This window comes from Struthio camelus, chromosome 1 (genome assembly GCF_040807025.1).
Source record: "Struthio camelus isolate bStrCam1 chromosome 1, bStrCam1.hap1, whole genome shotgun sequence".
Classification (NCBI taxonomy): Eukaryota; Metazoa; Chordata; class Aves; order Struthioniformes; family Struthionidae; genus Struthio; species Struthio camelus.
Genome location: NC_090942.1, coordinates 71,768,033 through 71,792,734, shown reverse-complemented (window position 1 = coordinate 71,792,734; position 24,702 = coordinate 71,768,033). Strand labels below are relative to the sequence as shown.

The window sequence follows — 24,702 nt, the reverse complement described above, 5'->3', positions numbered from 1 at the left end:
TATCTGCACAGATACAGTATTCATTTATATGTACTATAGGCATACCGTGGTAATATTTATTCTACATCTTCAAAGCAGTTTTTCCAAAGAAATCTTAAAATTAATTTATCTAGATTATTCAATGCATTTCTCTTTTATCTCCTGTGACTGTGGTAAATCTTTTAATGCCGGGCATTTTGGGATTCATTTCAAAAGAAAAAAAAAAAAAAACATTTAAATGCTGCTTATGAGGGGAATGTTTCTAAGAACTTTTCTCCAAGGAACACTTCAAGAGGCAATAAAATAAATTTCTCAGAAAAGATTTCCTGTGCTTTGTTGAGAGTCTCAAGAGGACTTTGTTTCTTAGCATTGTAATTGTTTCCTGCATGCTCATAAATGTTTCAAACCAACTTGTGTGCAAAACACACTAGCTGGTGTTTCATATATTCTTCCATTTATCCTACAGATTACAATACAAAGAGAGGGATTCATCTAATCTCATTCAACTTGAGCTGCTTTAAACTTATTTGACCAGTCTAAACAAGGTAGCTTGACTGGAGAGGCAGCCTCTCCAGAGGCACCTCTTCAAAGGTGAGTTAATGTACATTAAGGGCCAAAAGAAGAAGATGACTCTTTCTGCAGCATTGCATTGAAAATAGCCATCTTGGACTTCTTGATGGTCAGCGTTATACGAGATGAGCTTGATCTGCACAACAATAAACTGCTTGCTTAATCCTCCATCACTGTACAACATGGGTAGTTAGTTAGTTAAGTAGAGTTTATTTCAGGCAAGTTACAAGTCAATATAATATTTGGCTTGGAGAGATTTGCAAGACTTGCTTCTGCTCTTCACCTGGGTCTGGGTGGAGAAAAGCTTTGACCTTCATAGGAGACGTAATATCTACCTGGACTTCAGCAACGTCTTTGACACTGTCTCCCATAACATTCTCCTAGGCAAACTCAGGAAGTGCAGGCTGCATGAGTGGGCGGTGAGGTCGATTGAGAACTGGCTGAATGGCAGGACTCAGAGGATTGTGATCAATGGCATAGAGTCTAGCTGGAGGCCTGTAGCTAGCGGTGTCCCCCAGGGGTCAGTACTGGGTCCAGTCTTGTTTAGCTTATTCATCAGTGACCTGGATGAAGGGACAGAGTGCACCCTCAGCAAGTTTGCTGATGATACAAATCTGGGAGGAGTGGCTGATACACCAGAGGGCTCTGCTGCCATTCAGAAGGACCTCGACAGGCTGGAGAGACGGGCAGAGAGGAACCTCCTGAAATTCAACATAGGCAAGTGCAGGGTCCTGCATCTAGGGAGGAATAACCCCATACACCAGTACAGGCAGGGGGCTGACCTGCTGGAAAGCAGCTCTGCGGAGAAGGACATGAGGGTCCTGGTGGACAAGTCAACCCACAAGCCAGCAATGTGCCCTTGTGGCCAAGAAGGCAAATGATATCCTGGGTTGTATTAGGAAGAGCGTTGCCAGCAGGTCGAGGGAGGTCATGCTCCCCCTCTCCTCAGCCCTGGTGAGGCCTCACCTGGAGTACTGTGTCCAGTTCTGGGCTCCCCAGTTCAAGAGGGACATGATACTCCTGGAACGAGTCTAGTGAAGGGCTGCTAAAATGATGAGGGGACTGGAGCATCTCTCCTATGAGGAAAGGCTGAGGGAGCTGGGACTCTTCAGCTTGGAGAAGAGAAGGCTGAGATCAATCAATGGGGATCTTATCAATGCGTATAAGTATCTGAAGGGAGGGTATCAAGAAGATTGGGCCAGACTCTTCTCCATGGTGCCAAGTGACAGGACAAGAGGCAACAGGCACAAACTGAAAACACAGGAAGTTCTGTCTGAATATGAGGAAAAATTTCTTTCCTGTGAGGGTGATGGAGTACTGGCACAGGCTGCCCAGATTGCTTGCAGAGTCACCTTCCTTGGAGATATTCAAAACCCGCCTGGATGCAATCCTGGACTATGTGCTCTAGGTGACCCTGCTTGAATGGGGTGGGGTTGGGGGGGGGTAGACTAAATAGTCTCCAGAGGTCCCTTCCAACCTCAACCTTTCTGTGATTCTGTGAATATCCCCTATCTTTAGGTTTATCTATCTATCTATCTATATATATATATGCATCTATGTGTGTGTGTGTGTGTGTGTGTGTGTGTGTGTGTGTATATATATGTATATATGTACATCACTCTTATTTAGATGAGTTCTTGTATCCGCTCCAAATTTAGATAGGTTCTTGTATAGACCCAATGTGATCCAAGGAAAACCAGTCTCAGGAATCCCTATGCAGCAGATTTCTGTGACCACCTACCAGAGCACCGCTGCTGTACGATAATACCATGGAGAGGGTTTGGTCAGAAGTAAATCTTTATTTTGATATGAAACACATTTTTGTACATCACTATCTATCGGACTCCAGATCATCAGGAATAGAAGTTTCTTTTATATAAATGAAGCATTTGGGGGTCATAATTATAACTGCATTTGTAAAGGGTTCGTGAAACAATTCTGGTTCTAAATAGACTCTGGGACTTCACTTGCTAGGTATTTTCAGAACAACAATCAGTCATTTGCTAAGCCATTATAAACTATTTATAGATGAAACTATTAAATACACACCCCCCTCCCCCAGATATATAGTGACCTATTTTTTGCACTTGGGAATGCAAGTCTATATGGATTCTCAGGAAATTGATGTTTCCAAAAGAAAAACTTTATCAGGATACTAACTGCACCTTTAAAGACATCACACACCAAACACGTGGGGCAATATCAAGCAATTTTAGTATGAGAAAAGCAGCAGCGGCAGAAGGCAACATCAAGCAATGAAGACGTGAATAACTGAGGCAGAAGCAGCCAGGGTTTGTAACAAAGTGGCAAAAATTGCAAAGACAGCACAATGAAATGAATAGGATGACCATCATAAAATTAGCTTTTTAATACTAAAATGTGTTGGAACATAAACAGACACAAAATAGACGAATCTGGGTAGCAAATACTTTGATACCCACATCCTCTCCAATTCATGTTTTAAAACAAGAAAATTATAACTTAAAGAGCTTCGACCCACTTGAAAACAAAAGTACCACACATTTTTCATGTAATAAAAATTAACATTGTTTAGACATTGCATATGGAAAAAACAAGTAAATCACTTACCAAGGATTAATATAAAATGCCAAAAGATAATCAGTCCAAAGGCATGAGGGTAGCAGAGTTAGGAAAGCAAATACACTTCTACGCCTGTGAGCATTAATAAATAACATCATACATAAAGATGAAAAAGTGAGCAGAGTTAGTAAGACAAACAGAAGTTAGGAGATCAGCAAATTCTATTTTAAAAAACAGCTAAACCCATATAGTCTTCCTCTTATTTTCTTTATAAGAACATTATTAGCAGGCACAGAATTTTTGCTCCTCAAGCTGATATCTGCGTAGCATTTTCAGCTATCCACCATAAAATTCTGTATGATCAGAATAAATGTGTTTTATGGTATTGCTGCAGACCTACTATTTTAAAGCAATGTTAACTGACACAATGGCAGATCTTCAGAGACTAAAATGTATTGAAAATTTCATCCGCAGGTCTGTTTTCATTACTTAAGTGGTGCTAAACCTATTTTCTGATGTTTTGAGTTATTTCAGGGTAGATATATTTTACTTTCACTACCTACAACTATTATAATCTACCATGCTTGTTCCTGCAAGTGATCCTGTGGACATCAGCAGGAACATCTGCATCAGAGTTAAATTAGTATCATGCCAATATCTCTTAATCCCTATGGTGTCAGATTTCTGAAAATGGCCACAGAGGTTTTGCTGAAAGTTCCACCTTTAGGTGCCTTAAAAAATCTTTCCTAGGTTTTCACCAAAACATTATTTGAACTTCTTTCCTTGGTTTGAATAATTATTCACAACAGGCTTCATTGTTGCTAAATGAAGTTTATTTGAGTAAAAAACAGTTGTAAAACTCTGCATTTGCAGACTGTTTACCAGATTCACCTACGCCTTAATCAAGGAAAAACACTGAGGCCTGTTCTATCTGTATTGGTTGAGCAAGCTACAAGGACTTTGCAAACATGAAAAATTTATGACACTTAAACAGAAACTGCCCCAGTAGTAGGATTTTTGGCTAGATACAGACCTTTTTCCCCGCCTTGTGAGAAGATTTCATGCCTTAAAAGTAATACTGACTTTCACAGAACTGTTCTAAAGAGGAAATAAGAAGTGAAATTTCCTTTTTTAGTAGTCTTGTCCAGTAAGAAGTTATTAAATGCAAGGCACTGCTGCTGTAGTTGTCTCTACTCTTAATATCCAACCTGTGGTGGAAAACTTCTGCCCACCCAGTGGAAAGAGTAGGTAATACTTCAATGCATTTTGTTGCTGAACAGAAAATGGAGCAGTTTCTGAGGGGTAACTTCCCCCGACTTTGGTATGGCTTTGGTGGGTCAGCCAGCAGCAAAAGCCCTGCGCGTGGCCCTGCAAAGGGCACGCTTCCAAACAGTCCTGCTCTGCCAGCACCTCTGCTGGAGAGCTGGCCAGCATTTCCCTCTAAAAATGAGCAACAAAACCAGTAAGGTTACCAGTGACGTGGGCAACTCTTCTGTGCTCTGAGGACAGCACCAGTGAAGCCAGCACAGCAATTCAGCTTTCTAGTTAAGCATATGCCAAAGTGATTGCAGGAACAGGGCCTCAGGGTTGAACCAGTGAAAGTTTCTGTGGGACTGGACTGCAGATGAAATCTGGCCTTGCATAAGCAGAGCTCTGGTGCCACAGAGAGGTTTCCATTAGGCTTAGAAGAAGTGATTACGTTGCCAAGATAATACTCTTTCCTTCAGGACATCCCAAGTGAGGTTTTCCAGAGTTTTTACTTCATCTTGCCTACACAGCCAGCAGGAATTATTTAAGCCCATGTTTTGTCTCATCATCACATCATCAAGAGAAGTTTCCATGCTACACCAAAGCACTGGCTAATATATTTGGAGTTCACAGTGCACATTTAGGAACTCCCAGCATCTGAAACAATTTATTTTACTTAATAACTAAAAACTATGCAATCGCTTAAAAAACAAAATTCCACTGTTTACCTGGAATTACATTGTCTTTCCCCTACTACTGAGATGTACTGAAAATTTTCATTTAATTAAAAGAGAGAGAGAGATGCAAAGAGTGGTCAAATCGTGAAAACTCTGCTGAGCTGACATTTCCTCAGGAAAGAGCAGATATGCCTGTGCCACTCCTAGTATATCCCTGGAATGGCCCCAAGCAAAATGGGTTTCTTAATCCTTTTGCTTGTCTTTGGGGCCACAGTTCCCCTTCTACTGTCCGGATGGGTAGTGAATCTGGTCTCGAGGTAAACCTGGGCTTTCCCCTCAGAAGATAATGGAAGCACAGAAAAGAGGATATTTTTATTAACTCTCAGAGAAGTCAGGACCATAAAACTGGACACACTGGTTTCAGTTACTGAAATGCATGGTGATATTAAACTGGAATATTTTTTCAAATATATTTCTATAGCATTTTATATATATTTATATATGTATTTTTACATATGTATATACACTTATATACATGCACTAAATCAAGCAAAAAGAACCTTCACTTACACATCTAAACCTATTAATTAATTCCCCTTCCCATAAAAAGTCTTTTCTGTTTTTAATAACATCTGTTACTAGTTTAATCATTTGGTTCAAGCTTGGATCTTTAATTAACAAGAGCGTTTGATCTTCTGCCTTCATTGCTATTAACATAGTCCAAGCAGGAGAAGCTGAAAGAGAGATTAGTTTCTACTGCATACAGCTGGCTGCTATTAAAGCTAGACCAAGCAAGTGAAGCTTGTTTAATATCCAGTTAATTAGCAGCACTGTGAGGTATTGACAGGATTTGCCAGGCTTGTTAGTTCAGTTTGCACGCTTATTAGCAAAAGGCTTGTTCTGGTGCAGTGTCAATCCATTTAATCATGTCCTTGCTGGCAGGCTGTGTCCCACAAGGTCATGGAAGCAGTTCCATGCTTGCACCAACTTCTTGACTGCCAACAAAGCTGACCATAGGTGTAAAAGCAAGGCTCATATTTCCTTCTTCCTGCGCACTTGAGCAGTGTTTCAGATGGCCACAGTATGTTTTTAAATATCTGTGCTTAGATTTGCCTTGAAAGATGTCGGTCTTTTTGCAGAGGTTGCTAACAGCTGCCTCACAGAAGACTAAACACCAGATCAGCCATTAGCCCCCATTCATTTAACAAGAACATGAATGAGAATGACCACACTGGCGGCCAGGCAAGGAGTGCTTAGGGCCCTTTTTCTTCTGTAAAAGCTAATGTTATAGACTTGCTTTGTTCAAATACTTCTCTTAAATTGATGGTGTTAGTGATAGCTCGGAGTCCACAGTTAGTGTTTGCAACTCCTGTAGGTGGTTTTCCAGATTAGCAAGAATATGTTGTTCTTCCAGTCATTTCAGCAGCACTGAACACAAAGTTACAGTAAATGTTTGAGTTGGCTTGCCCTTGTCTTGTAATACAAGGGAAAATTAACTAACGGCACTGCAGAAGACAGTTGCTAATTGGTCATCTATAGGCAAGTTTACTTCTAGATGAAAATATATCTCTATAGAACTGCTAATGGATTTATAGATCAAGTTCCTACCCTTTTGTTATTTTAGGAAATATGTGTCTAACAAAAAGGAAAAAAATCATCCGAAAACAAAATTGGTTGACATATGTTATACATCATTCCCTTCTAAAAATAGGAGGTGACAGGCTACACAGTCTTGAGTCATCATTCAAAGAAAGAAAATACTAAAATAACAGGTAAAGTAGCTTTATCTTAAACAGTGACAGTGATCATATAAAAATTAAGACTTCCAAATTTAAAGCTCATACTTGCTAAAAAGCAGCGATGGGGAAACAATTAAGAGTTTCGTTTCAAAACACTCACCAATTATAGGGAAGCTTTCCGTCTCTCTCTAATGATGCAAAATTGACAAAGGTTCCAGCCCCGCACTCCCTGTTTCCAGAAGACCATGAGGTACAAAGTTATCATTTTTGGATTCACAGTGCTTGCAATGATGTTGATTTAACAGAGATCTCTTGGAGACCATTCCTCAGAACTGCTGAGCACTCACATTTGTGACTAGGTCTATGAAATAATGTGTGATAAACATAACCGAAATCAAGTAATCCTTAATAAAGCCCTCCAAAACCAGTAAACTCTCAACACTACCTAAGATCAAGTCTCGTAATAATCTGTAAAAAGAAGGAAACAAGAAAAAAGTTGCTACAAAAGAGACCTTAAATAGATCTCACTTTCTATCCAGATTTGTGATTTATATAGCACTAGCTGCCTGTCTCAGTACACATACTAAATATGCACCTTTCTATCCTAAATAATAACTGTTCCAACTCCTTTAAGGAGAAGATATATAATTGTCTCCATTTTACAACAGCAGCATGGTAATTCTGAGTTGACAAAGGAATTGTGTAAAAGCTGAATTTCCTGAGTCTCATTCCAATGAGTTTATGAAAAGTCCATTATTTTCAGCCATAAATGACAAACTGACTTTACTATTTTTGCTTCCTTGATTTACATAAACAATTGCTTGCAGCTCCTAAGTGAATTTATTTTTTTTAGTCTCCCTCGAGGTCTTTATCTTCTGTAGCAGAAGCAGTGAGGAAACAAGAAAGAAAAAGCTTTGGGATGCATGCACAGTAATTAGATAGGAAAGAGAACTGATTTACTTGGGGGTTTCCCAGAACCAGTTATGTGTAAAAGGAGCAAACAACATAACGATCACCGAAATAGCTGGCCTGAAAAGTCTGTGATGTGGTCATCTGTTGCATGGAATATACAGCCAAGACACAACACAAAAAATGCAATGTCTGCTGGGTAGCCAAGTAGGAGATTTTTAGCAAAAATTTTTGAAATGAAATCATTTTTTTCCTGATATAATGGAGAAAGTTAAAATATATTCATAGATTATAAAAGTATGAAGACTTTACCACGCTTTACTCAGTAGGTGAACCACATGTGGAGGATCTGGGGGTATATGTAAGGCTCAGGGCCTTCCACAGCCTCTTAAATGCAGCATCCGGGACCTGATGAACTAATGATCTTATCTGGTGATAGGAAAAATCTCCTTTTCCAAGCCATATGACAGATTTGCAAAAGCATCTTGATATCCTGCTCATGCTCAGCTGCCTAAGACCCCCAATTTTCCTTTAGGTTCCTGACCTGACGTTCCCTTTATAATAAGTGAATGCACTTCTCATTGACCCAATCCAGCAAAATTCAAAAGGAGCCAAAGCTGAGGCTTATAACTCAGGCCAAGAATTGAAGTAGATAGAGGGAGAAGTGATAGTCTCAAATGGGAAGAAGATAACCTTTTTTAAGGTATTTTGGTCACAAATGTCTCGAGCATCACCCATGTACACAGGCATCCTTAATTGCAAATACCATTACGATGTGTTTGTTGTCTGAATATTTTGGAATTAGCATAAATTTCGACTTACCTGGCCATTTGCAGGTGTTTTCTCCTGAGTACAACAAGAGTCACCAGCAGCAGTCCAATCAGGAGGATACTTAGGATGGCTAACACAGAGATTACCACTACGTTGGGATTCATCTCAGTGACTGTATATACAAACAATAGCTCTTGGTTATTCAATTCAGAAGAGCTGACAGGTTTTTTTTTTCCTAAATATTGATATTGTTATTTTTTTGAACTGTTCTCATGCACCCTGAAGTGTTACAGAGAGAAAAACCTACCACTAGAGATAAAGGAGATTTTGACTATTTACTGCCCTTATAAAGTTGTACTGGGGAAATGACTTCACTGTGGCCTATTTTTAAGCTTTGGCATGTTCTGATGTTTTCCTTTGAACTGACGTTTGTAAAACAAGAGAAGAGGGAGAATGAAATATAAAATACAGATATTCATCATTATCTATGTCTCCAAAACGCTTTTCAACTCCTGTTAAGCCGTTCTTCAGCAATAATCTATACCATCTCTAACCCAGAAGTGAAATAAAGGGTCAGAAACTCTGTTGATATATGGACTGAAAAAGATTGAATGGCACTGGTAAATAAATTTTAACAAAACTTGCTGTTTTAAATAAGAACTGGAATGAATTCTCAATAACAAAACCTTGATTTATTTTTGTTCCATATTATCATGCTTTTTAATTGTACTATCCTGAGACCAGATACCCTATTCTGCTCATTACATAAGAAGAAACTCTCCCTACTTAACTTACTTGGAATAACTTTACATCCACAGTAGTTCAGAGAAGTATTTTTCAAATTAAAAGTCAAGGAGAATTTTAAGCTAAGTACTAGGCACTGAACTCGGACGTTGGGTAGTATATGTAATGTAGGACCAGTCACTAAAGCTACCTGACTCACTAAATACGCAGAAATGACTGACTGTTTTGAAAGGGAGATTCTAAAGAAAAGTTCAGCGCTCTGGGTAGCACAACTGTGATACTCCTTCTTCAGTGTTAGCACAGAGCCAGACTTCATGACATGCTAAGGGAGCTTTGTTGGGAGCTCTTCCTCAGGGGTATGACTGCTCAAGATCCCTCAGCTGTCCTTCTCCTTCTCTCCCACCTTGTCCCCACTTTCGTTTAGAAAGCAGAAAGCAATTTTTCTCCCTAGCAGTTTGTAAATGCGATTTTTGTCTTATTTTATTTGGGCTTGGCTGAGGAGACATTTTTCTCCATAAATGTCATCAGGCTTTGTGTACATCTCTGACGCTCAGCCTTGAAACCACAAACTAGAACTCTGACTTCTAAAATCCAATAAAGCATTGAACCACTAGATGACATTTTTCCAAGTCAACCCCCCAACAGGAATTTTTCTAAAACTCTTTTCAAGTTGCTTCCCTATCCCATCCACAGCTGGCAGCCCTTCAGTGATGCACAAACCACCTCTGCTGCCAGCATAATCAAGAGCAGTTTTAGAAATCAGGGGCACAGGCAACTGGAGAAGGAAGAAGCAAACAGGGAAGTGCTGCTTACCCATGGTGGAGACAGCAATGAAAGTGGGGACACTGGGACTATTGTGGCTGAAGGTGGTCACGCTGCAGTTGTAGGAAGTGGCAGGGGTTAGGCTGGAGATTGTCACTACGTGTGACGAAACAGTGACAGGTTCCTACAGACATGGGAAAAACACACAGGGGTTTGTCTCCCATACATACAACATCACAAATCAATTCTCCTCTCTCCACCTGTACATTTGTCCAGATAAAGTTAAATCTGGTGAAAGAAGCCAACTCTTGGAAACCTACAGAAGGTACCCCCACTGAAAAGAGGTAAGAAGCCAGGCAGGTAGAAAGAAATTTTGTAAGTGCTGATATGGTAAAAGAATACAATTACAAAAAAAAAAAAAAAAGCACTGATTTAAGGACATAAGTCCATAAGGTCTGCAAAAGCTTTTCTGTGCTCTCCAATAAAATCAAAGGTGGGCTGCAGATGTGAAAGCAGAGACACTGAGCTAGTGGTTCAGAGGGGAACTTTATGAATGAACTCACTCCAGCTGTGGAGTGCAAGATCCTGTAGCAAGCCCAGAACACAAGATTTTCACAACAGCCTGTTTTCAGTCATGAGCAACTTCTAGACTTACATATGTTCCTGTTGAAATGCAATTCTGAGGTCAGTTGCACAGACAAAAATCATATGTACATAAGTATAATAGAGGAGAATTTGATTCCCTCAGCTGAAAGAAGGCCCACAGTTTGACAGCTGGAGTTGGTTGGATTTTTTCCATTTCTCCTGTGGGAAATTTAAATTATTCATCCAAAAACCTAGGATGTTTAAATCTGGAAAGTTGTTGCTTTTTCTTTTTGACTTAAAAATGAAGGAAAGGGATGAAAATGTTCATTTAATAGCACGGAAAATCTTGGAAAGAGAATGTTCACCAGTCTAGTGGAAAAGCATCACTTTCCAATGGTTCAAAAAGAATTGCTGAGCCCTTCCTTCTTCTTCATGAAGACAGAAGAGAGCGTGATGAATGTTGCAAGAAGTGAGCTGATAATCTCTTTGTATTTCTCAGTGCTAGACATCCACATCAACAAATGGGAAACCCCCTGAAGTTCCTGCTAAAATGGAGCAGTCTTTTCCTGATGTTCTTAAAACTTAGCTGCCCCACACTGCAGCTGCAAATCCTGTGTATCTTCTTTGCTTAATCACATCATTATTCTGAATCTCTGCTAAGTGGATAATAACTTTGTGGTCTTTGGTGATTCACTGTGAAAAAGCAGGAATCCAAATGTGGAATCTGAACTATCCAAAAGATTAAAAATAATTTAGATAGTTTTTTCTTTAGTTAGTACCTTTCTCAGTTTAAACAAAATATATTAAATAAGTCACAGGCTAGTTTTACACGGGGTTAAAGAGGATGTATGCCTCCTTTGTGATATGCTGAGAGGGTTATTTTCTATTTTTTTCATGAAATGATTTCCCATTATGTATGAGTAACCCTGTAAGAGAATGATGTTTCATGGCATGTAATCACATAATCACTAGACCATCAGTTAAAGCTCAAAATAAGCCTCAAATGTTGCACAGCATTGAGTCTCGAGGATTCAAAATTACTACAGCTCCTACATTTTGCAGAGCTAGCACTATCAGTCTGAACACTTAGATATTCACGTGGCCTCAGAGCACAGGTATCTAAGTGGACAGAGAGAAAAGGAGGCCCATTAGCAAAGCTGAGTAGGTGAGTGCAGAAGGAAATACCCTAAGAGGCACCAAATGTCTGAGGAGCAGCCACATTTGCAATAGAAAGGTACTCCTCGAATAGCAGTAAGGATCCTACCCAACTGCAGTTAACAGCCCTCAAGAACAGAGGAAAAGTAAGCCAGAGACAATTAGATTCTGCATAAAAGATTTCAGCTCCACGGTGCCAAAATATATCTATTTTTCTCATCCCTTGTCAAGCTATCTGGTCACTTTTCCTTTCCTGCTCATTGAAATGCCCTTAGTTTTGTGGCCTTTTAAGTTTTGCGGCCTTTTAAGTTTTGCAGAGCATATGAGGTCCATCAATTGGCACTCTGTTGGATGTGTTAGATGCACATAGCTTCTGTCCAACTAGTTACAATCTCTTACTTGGGTTTGCTTGTTTTCTTTCTTTCTTTCACATTGGTTAACAAGACAGAAGTCAATCTAAATATTTTGAATGATTTCATTATTTTAGCATTTCAAACGCTTTAGTAGCTTAGGTCTTATAGGTTTAACTCTTATCTGCATTGCTCACTTTGGTTTAATGACCAAATTTGTGTAGTGACCATCTAATTTAATCAGGCTTTATACATAAATGCTCAGCAACAGAGAACAAAAGAGAACGATGCAAGGTCCAAGTCTGCTTTTCAGAAATGAACAGCAGAAGCCATAGAAGAGGCATCTACATACCTGGACTTTTGTTTCTTGATCAGATCCAGCCTGCTGGCAGTAGACTTCAAAGAAATCAGCCACTCCTTCTTCCACCCACAGCAGAGTCACTGAAGTCTGAGTCTTGTTGACAGCAAACAGTGATTTTGGAGGGGCTGGTTCTGGTGAAGAGAAAATCTCATTTTATTAAGTTTCTCTTTAAGTCTCTGGACAACCAAGAAGAGAAAGCATCAAATGAAAAAAAGTAATGCATGATGCGTTTCATCTTTCATTTCTTTCAGATAAAGTCTGCCAATGTAAAACTTTGACTCACATTATGATAAGCTGCCAGTGTAAAACAGGAAGATGGTGAAGTGTCTTGGTTTTAATTCTCTATTTAAATTGTTCTCTTTTTGGACAGTTGGATAGTTACTTCACTTCCCTTTTCAGCAGAGCCTTTGTTTGGGGATGATCAACATATTCTATTAATAGAAAGATGTTTGCAGAAACTCTTTCAGAGGAAGAAAGCGATCCACCTGTTAGCAACACACTCTGTGCGAGAAGGTTCTGCTTCGCAAGCCCTGCCCCAGGAGGCTATCCAGAATCAGCTTCCCATATGTGAACACTGTCTAGGTTCATTTAAATTTAGCAGAGAAAATGTTTAGTCAATTAGCAGCTAAAAAAAAAAATCTTCTGGTCTGGTATTTTGCAGCTTATCATTTTGCAGCCATTGGATCTGCACCTGTTTTATTTAGCTGCATAAGGTGATCTCCTTCCTCACTGAATTCTAAGGTCCAGACCTCCGAGTTCTCTAATTTAGTATTTTGCTTCTGTTGCTGTTGTGCTGGATCTGCTAACGCATTCAAGGGGTTGGGGTTCCTCTACGGGAAGGAGGAGATGAATGTTTTCATAGGAAGGTTATTGCCATCCCCAGGGCAAGAGACTGAAAATAGCAGACTGTTGGGCGGCATGGAAGTACACTGCGAACACTGCCTATTGAAAGTGAGTGTTTCCTCAGCCATACACTGATTTTCCAAGGCCTCCAAGCACTCATTTTGCAGTTCTTGAAGCATTACTTCACACATCTTGCAGCTCTGTGCAGAGTGCGAAGTGGAGGAGGAATAAAGCAACTGCTTTGGAAAGGGGTGGAGTAGGAATAAGTAGAGGGAGGAAGAAAAGAAAATAACAGAAGGGAAAAATGCTGCCTCAGGTCCCTCAGTCCCAGAAAGGCTAAGGGGCTAGGGACATGCAAGTAGAAATCTGCTAGTCTGGCCCAGTTTAGATTTGTTAACGGGGGCTTTCAAATGACCAAACAGTCCCAGCTCTAGCCTTTTCCATTTGGCTCCGTACCTGGCACTAAGAAAGGCTTGGGAGAGCATGATTCTGGGGCCCTCCTAGGAATGATGGTGAGAGATACCCCCAGGTGAGATACCGCCGTTCATTTTCACTGAGGAGTTAGACTGAGCCATGAAACAAGCATCTGAATCTGCCACTCAACATCCCCACAACGTGCAGGAAAATAGGCTTGGCTCTCTCTTTGCAGGCCCATCCTTCCTCCATCTTCATTTACAGTGGTAGCTTTGGTAACTGTCACTGAGAGGCAACATATGACCTCTAGTGGAGGTCACTTATCACTGCAATGTCTGCTCGAATTAAAGCGGAATAGTGAAAGCATAGGTGAACAGGAAAGGAAAACCTAAGAAGCACAGAAAGAGAACAGCTTAGACATTTTTGGCATGATGTTAAGATATACTTTTTTCCCAGATCATTTAAAGATCAAGGCTTGCTCCTGATTTTGATCCTGATGACTTCACATGAGGGATACTGGCAATCTCAAGCCTTCAAAACCTCAGGCTTCCTAAGCTCTTTTTGTTTGCCTTTGTTGGGTGCAAAGTTTGGGATGTACATTTCCAAGCTGTTCCCCAGAGTTTGCAGATTTAGTAATCTATTGATATTTAATGAAATTTGACATTCTCAAGCAATGAGCTAATTCCAGGAGACTAAGGCACTTAGAAAAGCATCAAACAAGGTGTGAAGCAGCAGCTCACTGAACTTCCCCGATCAGCACAGAGTTATTCTCCTGCCATCATTGCGTAGGTGAACACAGAATCTCATCCCCAGTCTCTATGTATGTTAAATGTTTTGCTCTCTGGAAGTTTTTGGTAACACATACAACAATATTTTGCTCTTCTTTTTTTTCCTTCAGAAATAATCTCTTGAGGAGCTTGGATGTAGTGTGTAAGATTTGCCATCAAAAATCTGGCATAAATGCATAAATGACTTGCTCAAGAGGTTATAGACATTTTGGTGAAGCATCTGATCCTCAGACAGTCAGACCAGTGTTTTAGAGCTGGAGTCTGCCAAGACTATATTGGCAACAGGGAGAGAGTTAAGGAGAGCAGGGTAGGGACTGAGGCACAGTTAGGCTTCTTCCTTGTCACGTGGACTGCAGGGTACGTGTTGCCCCAGAATTACATGGGAAGGCTTCCCTCTGCCTTAATTCCCCGCAGTGTATCTGCTCCTAGATTCAGAAACCCATTCCATCCTCTACTCAAGATAAAAAATAGTCTCAATTAAAATATGAGTATTATACGTGGGCATCATTTCAAGCACATTCTCCTTTTGCCTTCAGCAAATGGCTTGATTTGTCTGCAAGTGGAAATTTGCCAGGATGAAGCAAACATCATGGAAGAAAGAACATTTGGCAGGAGCCCTTAAGTGAGTGCCAAGTGCTGAGTTGTCTATCACTTAGAATCAGTTTCCACTACTTCTAATTACAACTCTCATTGCTCCCTCAGAAACACGGAGAAGAAAAACCTCCAGTAAAATATCCTTACTTTTGCCTATTCAAAATGCAAACAGCATAAAGGAAAAAAAAACAAACAAATACAAAAAGTAGAGTTTAGAAGTGATTTATCAAAACTGAATTTGTTCAGCCTTCTTTTATTTTTGGTCAATAAAAGAACAAGAGCAAAATAACCATAACAGTTCAGTGAGATTCTGCCTGCATTCACCGCTTGCTGTTTCCCTGCCCATAAGCAAAGAATTGGAAGGTATAACTAGGTTGCACAGTGTGCAGCATGCATAATACATGACACTTACGGACCTGTCTGAAAGATAAAGTTAGCTAATGTTTCCAAGTACTCCCTCTAAACCATTTTCATAATGGTGGTTGGGGGATATATTTACCCACACCCACCCACCCACACAGTCCTGGAAGCAAACATACACACTTAACTGTATGCACACATGGGGCAAGCAGTGAACAGGACTTGCACAGGGAAGAAAAAAATCCATGGAATTTGTCTACATCCTTCAAATTTCCATCCTTTCCTTCAGTGAAAAGACTTAGAGGAACTTCAGAATGTTCTAACTGCGCTGCATGCCCCAACACTGTTCAAGAGATTTGAGCGGAAGAGAACTATGCAGAAAGAAGAATAGATAATTGCTTCAAGACCTCTAATTAATTAGAAATTGTGGAATTCTTTAAGTTTACGCCTCTCACTGTCACTCAGGAAAGGTTTATTATGTGGATAGAGAACATAATCTGGTTTGAAATTATTAACTCTTCCTTATCCGTCTTCACAGCAGAGTTAATACCTGTAAAAGCAGTTAGGCACACTTCATAATTTCACAACTTTGGGTACCTAGGGCTCAAGGATTCTATGTGTGTGTAAAAGTAATGTAAAAGCTGTGGAGATACAGCGGTGTACTGTGCCACCTTCTTTAGATGTAAAGGAAGATGCTGGGGAGAAAGTTATATCTCAAAATCCTTCTTACCTAAAGGATCAAACTCTAAAATCTCTTTTGTTTCTTTGAATAGAGTATATATATTTCCCTAAGAATGGTGCTGGGTTCCACAGCCATGAATTCGGCTGCTTTTTATAAAGAATACTGTCACTGATTTTTACTTAAGGATACATTTTCAGGGATGGAGGACCATGGAGTTGTCCAGGCAGAGAGAAGAGGAGACAGGAAATCAGACCAGGAGATAGAATTGAGACCCAGAAGTAGGCTTATCAAACCCCAGAAGGGTTGCGCTTTGTATTGAAAAGTTCAGCTTTTCAGCTGCTAAGTCTGAATCCTAGTTCCTGAAACCTCCTTAGGGAAATAATTATGGAGCAGGATAGTTCTCCCAGGGAGGCACCAAGAGATTTCCACTCTCCTATTTCCACTTACAGGCAGATTCTGCCACTCTTGGAGAGTAGTTTCACACACATGAATGAGATGATCTTCACAGCAAGGTGAGGTGAAAATTACAACTTTCCAGAAAATGCAGTCACAGGTACATGACTCTGAAATGAGGAAGATGCTGAACCTGCTGACAGAGCTACTTTTACACTGAAGTGAGTTTAGTTTAGCAAACACGCAAGCATATTCTTACCTAATTTCACAAGCTGGGGCAGGGAAGTATTGCTGCCTTTTTCAGTACAGGCAGTCACTGAAAGGTTGTAGATGTCCCCTGCAGGCAAGCTCAACGCTGCAGTCATCACGTTGCGTGTTACCTGCAATAATCGTAGACACTAAGCATTAAATATTACCAAAGCAGATATTCTTCTTGTTAAATTAATCTGATCACTTAATGCGCTACAGACAAAATTCTAAGCATCACAGTAGATATTTTCTGCATACTCTGAACCTGTTAAATGAACTGGTTCCCACTGACACCAACAGAAAAAAAACATAATGCTCAATGCTCAATAGAATACCACAATGCAGAGAGAAGACAATCTCAGGCTGCATTTTCTATACAATCAGTGAAAATGTAAAGAGAAAAGGAAAGAGGATAATCTTGCATCTGGATTTTTCAAGTTCTACAAAATGTCAAACTAAGTTTAACCAAAAACATACATTTGACTCCACTGTAACTTTAGGGGACCTTAAATCCCGTCAGATATCTCTAAGTAAAATATACAAGTTGCATACAGGCAAGCCAGTACACATATATGTGCTAAGAATTTGCAAATTAGATCTGGCTGGGCAAGTCTAACATCTGTCTGCAGATCTTTTCACTTGACATAGATCTCAGGTCCAACTGACAGACTGGATTATAAAATAGGCTATAGAAAGCACTGACTTGTCTCATCTACAAATTTGAACCCGGACATGATCTGAAACTGCGCTGAAATTCAAAAAACTGTCAAAAAATTTTCCCATCATTCTACTGGTGACTAAGATCCCAACTTATCCAACGCCACAGAAAAAGGAAGCAGAGCTCCAATACCACAACAGACTGTTTTCAGAGTGCTTGTAGACTAACTATAAAGAGAGCATGTAGGAAATCTCATGTTGGTGTTTACAGTCACTTAATTTTCAGACTGAATTTTTCAGTCCTGGAGAGAGAGTGACAGTTCTGAATCAAGACTAACAGGGCCATCCACATTATTTTGGTCACTTGTTTAAAGCAAAATGGACCAACTTCTTCAGAGCCTCTCTGCTAACGGGAAGTATACAAATAGCAGGAATAATAAGCCATCACTACTTGATTGTGTTACCCATCCTTTCAAATAACCCCACAAGGAAAGTGAATATAACATAATAAATCAGATAAAGACATATTAGTACACTCTGATTTTTAAAGGAAACCTTTTCTGAAAGTGCCTAACCAACAGAGCCTAGAACAGGTGTACCCTTTAGCCTGGAAACATGCACCAGTATTTACAAATATGAGTTGTGGCACAGCAATTAGCTATAAATAAGCTGTTACAGGAGTTTCCTAAATAATACTTGCTGGTTCTATTGTCATTAAAATAATAAGATGATAAATATTTCTAAAGACAGTTTTGAAGTTTGGGGATTTTTTTTAGATCTCCTCTAACTTGAATCTTGTACTTATTCTAAGAATTTAATAATAAAAAAAGTTTTACTGAAAATTATGGTTTTGATAAAAATAAGATTTTTTCCTGGAAGAAATAATCAACTTGCAGAGAACATCATTTTTGGAAGGAAGGGAAAGGAGCTTCCCTTTCACAGCTTTTATTTTTATTTTTTTACAATGCAATTCTTAAAATAGTTTATTTGTCAGAAAAAAATTACAATATTGAGTTTTCTTCCACACTTGAAACAAAGATCCAAATATTGGAAGCTCCTGCTGTTCAGAAGTCTCATAATTTTGATCAGTTCTACTAATCATATAATTAGACTCTCACATTGCCACAAGCTCCAGATGGGTGCACTCTTGCAGCCACTAAGAATCCAATAAAAGCTAGGGGGCTCCATATGAATCCAAATAAAAATTGCTGATGAATTTGGGCTTATGATGAAAATGCAATTCTAATTCAGCATATGCTTAGCCTTCAGCTGTAGAACCTCAAAAAAGACCAAACACTTTCAGCACATCAATGACTGAAATATCAATAATGGTGCAGAAAAAAAAAAAAAAACCATGGCCTCAGGCTTTATGAAGCTATATTGCAGGCATTAGGAGTTCCTGCCCTGCAGTGCTCCACTACTGCTTTAAACGCTTGATGCTGTTACGTCCAAGGGCTGCTCTTCGTCTTTAAGTTAGATCTTAGTGCATCTCAGTACCTTACAGAATCAATACTTAATGCATAATGGGACAAAACACAGACTTCTGTTTATAAGCAATTTTTAAATTGGTTCAAGGAGTTCAAGAGAACGTGCCAAGAACGCTTCTGTATGTCTGTCAAGTTTTCTGAGCAAGTGCATATGCTCTGGATGAAATCCTCATCCTATCAGTTAGTGGAACTTGTATTCAAATAAAAAATGAAAAACAAACATAATATATAAGAATGTCTGTCTCATAAAGTCAGAAAATGGGAAGTTATACTACCCGCACTGAATAAACCAGAAAACTCAGCCAGTATGTCTAGCCTAGGTTATCGTTAACTAGAAACCGAAGGGACAAGATTAGCTTACTAAAAAAATACTCTTATGTTTTACTGTTTGCAGTTCACAGTTTTAATACCATGAAGCTATTTCTACATTCTCACTTAAATTATCACTGCTTGTGTCAAATCACAATACAACCATTTTGCTCACTATTTTGAGAGTGTGAGCCTTCCGAAGTGCATACCTTAGCTGATGAGGCTTCTGCCATTCTCAGTCAGCTTGCTTAAACTTTGTAATTAAAAATTTTCAACTGAACGCAACAATATACAGGAAAGAGCTACACTTTCCCCAGTCATACTCACACTCTTTTTGATTTTTTTCTTTCCTTCCGCAATGACCATCCAATGCAGCATCCTGGAATGGGAAAGGTCAGTACCATCTCCTCCATAGGTCCAGCTGACGTACAGAAGATGGTTGTAATACTCGATGGAGGTAATCTCAGGTGCCACTGGTGCTGGAGGGAGTAAGGATTACAGAAGGATCTAACACAATGAATTACCAAGCACAATTATAAACTTCTGCCAAAGGATGCCGTTGGGAAGAGAGTATTACAAAAATACCAGAAAAGTATGAATAAGAAAAGCACCTGCATTTACACTGGCTCCTGAGTGCTAGTTGAAATAGATAAAAAAAGGCATTTTCCCTGGAGGACTTTTGGAACACAAATATATTTTGCAAAGTATGAAGTTACTGCCTGACACAACCATTTTTTGATTCAACATTCATAAATGGAACACAAAATCAAGTTAGAAGCCTCAGATATTGCTTCACTGTGTTGTAGCCCTGAAAAGAAGTGACATTCAGTGAGAAATAAATACAAATTGTGACACTGAATAATTTGAATAGCTTTTCCATATGAAAAAAAAAGCCTTCTCTTCACTGAGCTGGCATCTTCTCAGGAGGAAAAGCCCCAGATGTTCAGTTTTCCAAAGAACATCTTTGTAAGAAAACTTTCAGCCACCTTTATTCCCCGGGTTTAGGTCCCACCATCACAGAAGTTAGCAGTTAGCTGATAGCCATCTAAGCATTAAGCATCTAGTCTACAGGAATACAGTAGCTTTTTGACTAGGTTATTAGGTGAAGCAGCTGTTTTCCCTTGTCCTCCTCATGTTCAGCTGCTCATTCCTGCCAGGCACGGTCCCCCGCACTGCCCAGCTGAGACCTCCCCACAGCAGCCCTGCAAGCTTCCTCACTGCAGTGTCAGGCCAGCAAGCCCTTGGCTCCTGGTACAGTTGAAAAAGAAAGGTATGAATCACCAGAACAACTCATCTCCTCCTGAATAGGTACTTAAGATTAATAAGAGAAGGACCTCTTGGAGGCGCCTCCCTCTCTGTCTATTAACTGCAGAGGAAGTATAGCTGATTAACTCACCCTGATTGCCTAACTGGGTTGGGGGTACAGGTCCCCGGTCAGGATTTAAGTCAAAATTGAATGGAGCCCCAAAAGTGATTTTCAGCAATTGGCAAAGTTCTGGGTTAAGACGATGATGCCCCTCAAGGTGACATCAGTGGGACAGCCTGGATAAAATGGGAAAGAGTACGAACCAACCTGCGTGCTTGGCAGCTTCTTTTGCAAAACTGTATGGATCGATCCTCATCTACGTTAACCCAGCTGAGTCATTTGTGCTTGTGCGAAGGCAGTTCAGATACGGCTGCTCAGGGAGGGCCGCTTCCCTCCACGCTTCCTCCGCTCAGGCAAGGAAAGGCAGGGCTGCCTCAGCGCGCGGGACTGTCTGAAGGGGCCACAAGATGTCACTGCTGCCTTCAGAAAGGCTTTTAGGACTCGGCTCTTGCAGTTAGATGTTTGTTAGAGAGCAGAGACTTACTGAAGTGATCACTAAGGAAGGCAACAAATACGATGCCATGGACTATTTATTTAGAGCCATTCAGAAACATCTCTAAGATTCTTCACTCAAAGTCATCTTTAAAATGCCTTTCTATGCTGTTGAGAGGAAGCAAGCTTATTTAGCATAAAGCCTTTAAATAAATATCTCTTAATTTCTAGAGTTCCCAGTCCATCTCTAGGCAAGGACTGTGTATTCATTACAGTATAACGTTATTATTGACCTGACTCTTACATGTTATTAATAATTTCCTCATATACCCAGACACTGATGACATACTTCCCCTGTTAATGTTCACACAGCTGTCAATTTTAGATATCTGGCAATGAACAACCTGGATATATAAAGAAGAGACCCACACCTAGGAAGGGATTTCTGTGCCTGACTTCCCTACTATCATATCCCACTGGAAGCCCAGCTGCACAAAGGCTGTAGATACTTAAATCCCTTGGCTGACCTGGTCTGAAGCGACGACTGAAGCATCCACTGCAAAGGCAGACAACAGGTCCACAGTAAAGATAGATGTGATCATATTCACCAGCAGTGACACCATCTACCTTTCCTACCCTTCTACCTCTCCAAAGCTTAAAAACGTTACCATTGTCAAAAAAAATGTTGGTGGTCTAGAATGCTCTTGCTTACAGATGCTCTTGTTTTACATCCAGCTGTTTACAGCAGGTGCCATTAAAAACTCAGTAATTGCCACAGTAACACTGGTGATTCAGCAGTCTCCTTATGTCACTACTGCAGGGGGCAACAGTTGCTGCAGGAGCCCAACTGTTTCTCATGAAGTATTTACTTACGGGACAGCTTGGGATCCCCAAAATCCCACGCAGCCTCCTGAAGACATCTGACCAGATGTCATGGGAGAGAGCTATATGTCATCTAGATCCTTCTGACAGCCTTGTCATCCCAGGTGCTCTAGTTCACTAAGGCCCCAACCTAGCTATAGACTTCACATGAGCAATGGGACTCTGCATTAGGGAAATGGTTTGCCCTGAGCTTGCTGCAAGGTGCTGTACCAAACTCCCAGATAATCCTCTGGTTTAAAAACCAAGCTTATGCTCTGCATACAAAGGTTAGCTTTCCAGTTACATACAGAAGAATTGACAGCTGCTACTGTCCAAAAGACCACAAAACTTTCTACCGCTTGTTTTAAAATCTGGATTTTTTTTGTTTTTTGTTTTAATTCTTGGCAACATGCCTAGGCTATGCAGGAGACGTAGCATTATTCAGAATGAGACAGAAGGGGGCAAAGTGTTTTGTAAAAACATCTGTTGCATCTTCGGAAAGAATGAGGCCGAGGGTGATAAAGACTTTCACAGTCTCTTGTTAACCTTAAACAGTGAAAAGTAGACCAGCTGGAGACAAAGACTTTAAACCTGCAGACACGGAAAACTGGCATGCCCCTTTCCTGCAAGTAATATCTAAGACTTTGTGCTCCCGAAGGTAACTTCTAAGTCTTTATTCCCCAGAAGGAGTCCAGAAGAGGGCAGAAGTATTAACAATATGCCAATATCTTAGCTGTGGTATGATCTCAGTAATGACAGCCAGTGAGCCCGACTGGACAGAGGACAAAACTGAAAAGGATTCAATTAATAAGGTAATAAGGACAGGAATGTATTTAACACCAACAATCAGTGATGTCTCTCTATTGATAAGCACTTCTAATTTGATCAAATCAGTTTTGCTTGTTAGGAGAAAACTTAAAATACTGTGATCTGCCTCACCGCTGTTCCACATTTTCATCAATAAACTGAAAGGAAAACCACTGCTGATAAACTACGCAAATAGCATGGCAACGGGCAGAGGAGTAGAGGATTTGGACAATGAGGGGATCTGAATGGTTGCTAAGCTGGGCCTGCTCAAACACAATGTATTCCAAAGTTCCAGGTGCAAAGTTGAATATTTAGGAAAAAAGGAACAAAGGCAACCCTTCCTGAATGGCATATTCTGGAAAGTAGCTACTCTAAGGAGGATTTAGAAGCAAATCAATATAGACGTCCAATGTGATGCCACAGCAAAAGTAATCATCTAGACGCACAAATAGGAGATTATTGAATAGAGAGCTGATTTTGCCTCTGTAGCGAGTATTCAGGAGGCTGGTACTACAATTTCAGCATTCACATACTTCGGTACAGACAGTAAAGATTAGAGAGGGCGAGTATGGAAAAACAGAACATAGAAAATTGCCTGACTGTAAGAGGACCTGAAGAGTTCAATGGATGCAATTTATCAATGCAAAAGATTGAAACTAAATTCTAAGTAGAAAAAAATACATTTGAGGTTCTTCAGTCAACAAGGGAAAAATGTAACAAGAATCATGGACTGGATGTTAAAGCCAGAAAAATTTAGATCAGAAATGAAGACTCAGCCTTTAACAACGGGAAGAATTAAGCACTGGTACATCTTACCTGGGAAGGTGGGGGACTCTCCCTCTCTGAATGTTTTCATTCTACGACCAAATACATTTTCTGAGGATAGGTTTTGCCAATCACAGATGGATGACCTTATCTAAGATATTCACCCATTTCTGATTTTGTCTACATGCACTACATAAGGAGTTACTCCATTTTTCATCTAATAGCTGTAACAGTCTTCACCTTCCCTGTACAGAGATCCAGGTTGATCTTAATGAAAGTTTATAATTTATAATAAGCTTAACCTCACTGAGTTCTTCTGCAGCCTTTTGAAGACACAATATTAAAGTATGCAGGTCCCACTGGAACATTTTCATTGTAAAAGGCTCAACCTGGTGCCCCAGCTGTGAAAAGACACATTTCTCCCCTCATATAGCTACCAACCAGTCAGAAAATGACTTCATTACAGTGATATAGAAAAAATTACTGATGCCAAAGGATAAGAAATGTCACTGGAGATCTTCATGGGGCTCTGGTGGGCACTATGAATTTCTGAGGCATTGCCAGAATTCCTCGACAGTCCAGCTTGGAATCAGATATCTCAGGATAGGAAGGTTTCTACCAACTTTAGTGGAGCTAGGATTTAACTCGGTGACAATTCTTCTCTCATGGCTCAGTCAAGCACAGGCACTATATTAATCATTGCAAATGGGACTTCTTCACCTCCTCCCTCAAGTATATCCTCTTAGGCTCTTGCCAAACAGAAAACCTGGGGCTAGGCTAGTATCTGTTCTGGAGGGAGCGGCAGGGACCTAGATAGGCTGATTTTCTTCATAACACGATTTTTACAGCTGGAAAATTAAGAATGCTTCACACTGTTTCCTCTTATAGTGCATATGAATTATTTACTGCTTTCAATCAGCAATACTTCTGCAAGGTGAACTAAGTAGTGGTGCATAAAAGCAAAACGATTCAATAGGGAACTTCGAATTACACAGCCTAGATCCTAGAAATACACCGCAAGGAGCTAACAGGAGCTAGCCGGTATCTATCTCTATCTAGTCCATATCTATTTGACGTATTGAAGATTTGAACTCAAAGTATCTGATGAGGGACAACGGAGTGTGTTAAATGCAAAGCTTTTCCCACTGGGAGATAGTAATCACAGAATCACACAGAATCACAGAATGGTTTAGGTTGGAAGGGACCTCTGGAGATCATCTAGTCCAACCTCCCTGCTCAAGCAGGGTCACCTAGAGCATATTGCCCAGGATCACATCCAGACGGGTTTTGAATATCTCCAGCGA

The 24,702-nt window shown here is 40.1% G+C and overlaps 1 protein-coding gene across 6 annotated transcripts in view; it reads right to left on the bottom strand.

The window, feature by feature from the left end:
* Window positions 1–24,702, bottom strand: part of PTPRO (protein tyrosine phosphatase receptor type O) — a 158,975-nt gene that overhangs the window by 18,649 nt on the left and 115,624 nt on the right. For 3 of the 6 annotated variants that reach the window (XM_068948099.1, XM_068948106.1, XM_068948130.1), the window contains exons 11-17: window positions 19,495–19,646; window positions 16,725–16,845; window positions 12,383–12,522; window positions 9,992–10,124; window positions 8,486–8,606; window positions 6,915–6,983; window positions 3,139–3,222 (exon numbers count right to left, since the gene is read on the bottom strand). In XM_068948099.1, the coding sequence (XP_068804200.1) occupies window positions 3,139–3,222; window positions 6,915–6,983; window positions 8,486–8,606; window positions 9,992–10,124; window positions 12,383–12,522; window positions 16,725–16,845; window positions 19,495–19,646 (820 nt within the window). The remainder of the gene's footprint in view (window positions 1–3,138; window positions 3,223–6,914; window positions 6,984–8,485; window positions 8,607–9,991; window positions 10,125–12,382; window positions 12,523–16,724; window positions 16,846–19,494; window positions 19,647–24,702) is intronic. The other 3 variants (XM_068948115.1, XM_068948122.1, XM_068948139.1) reach the window with 1 other exon arrangement.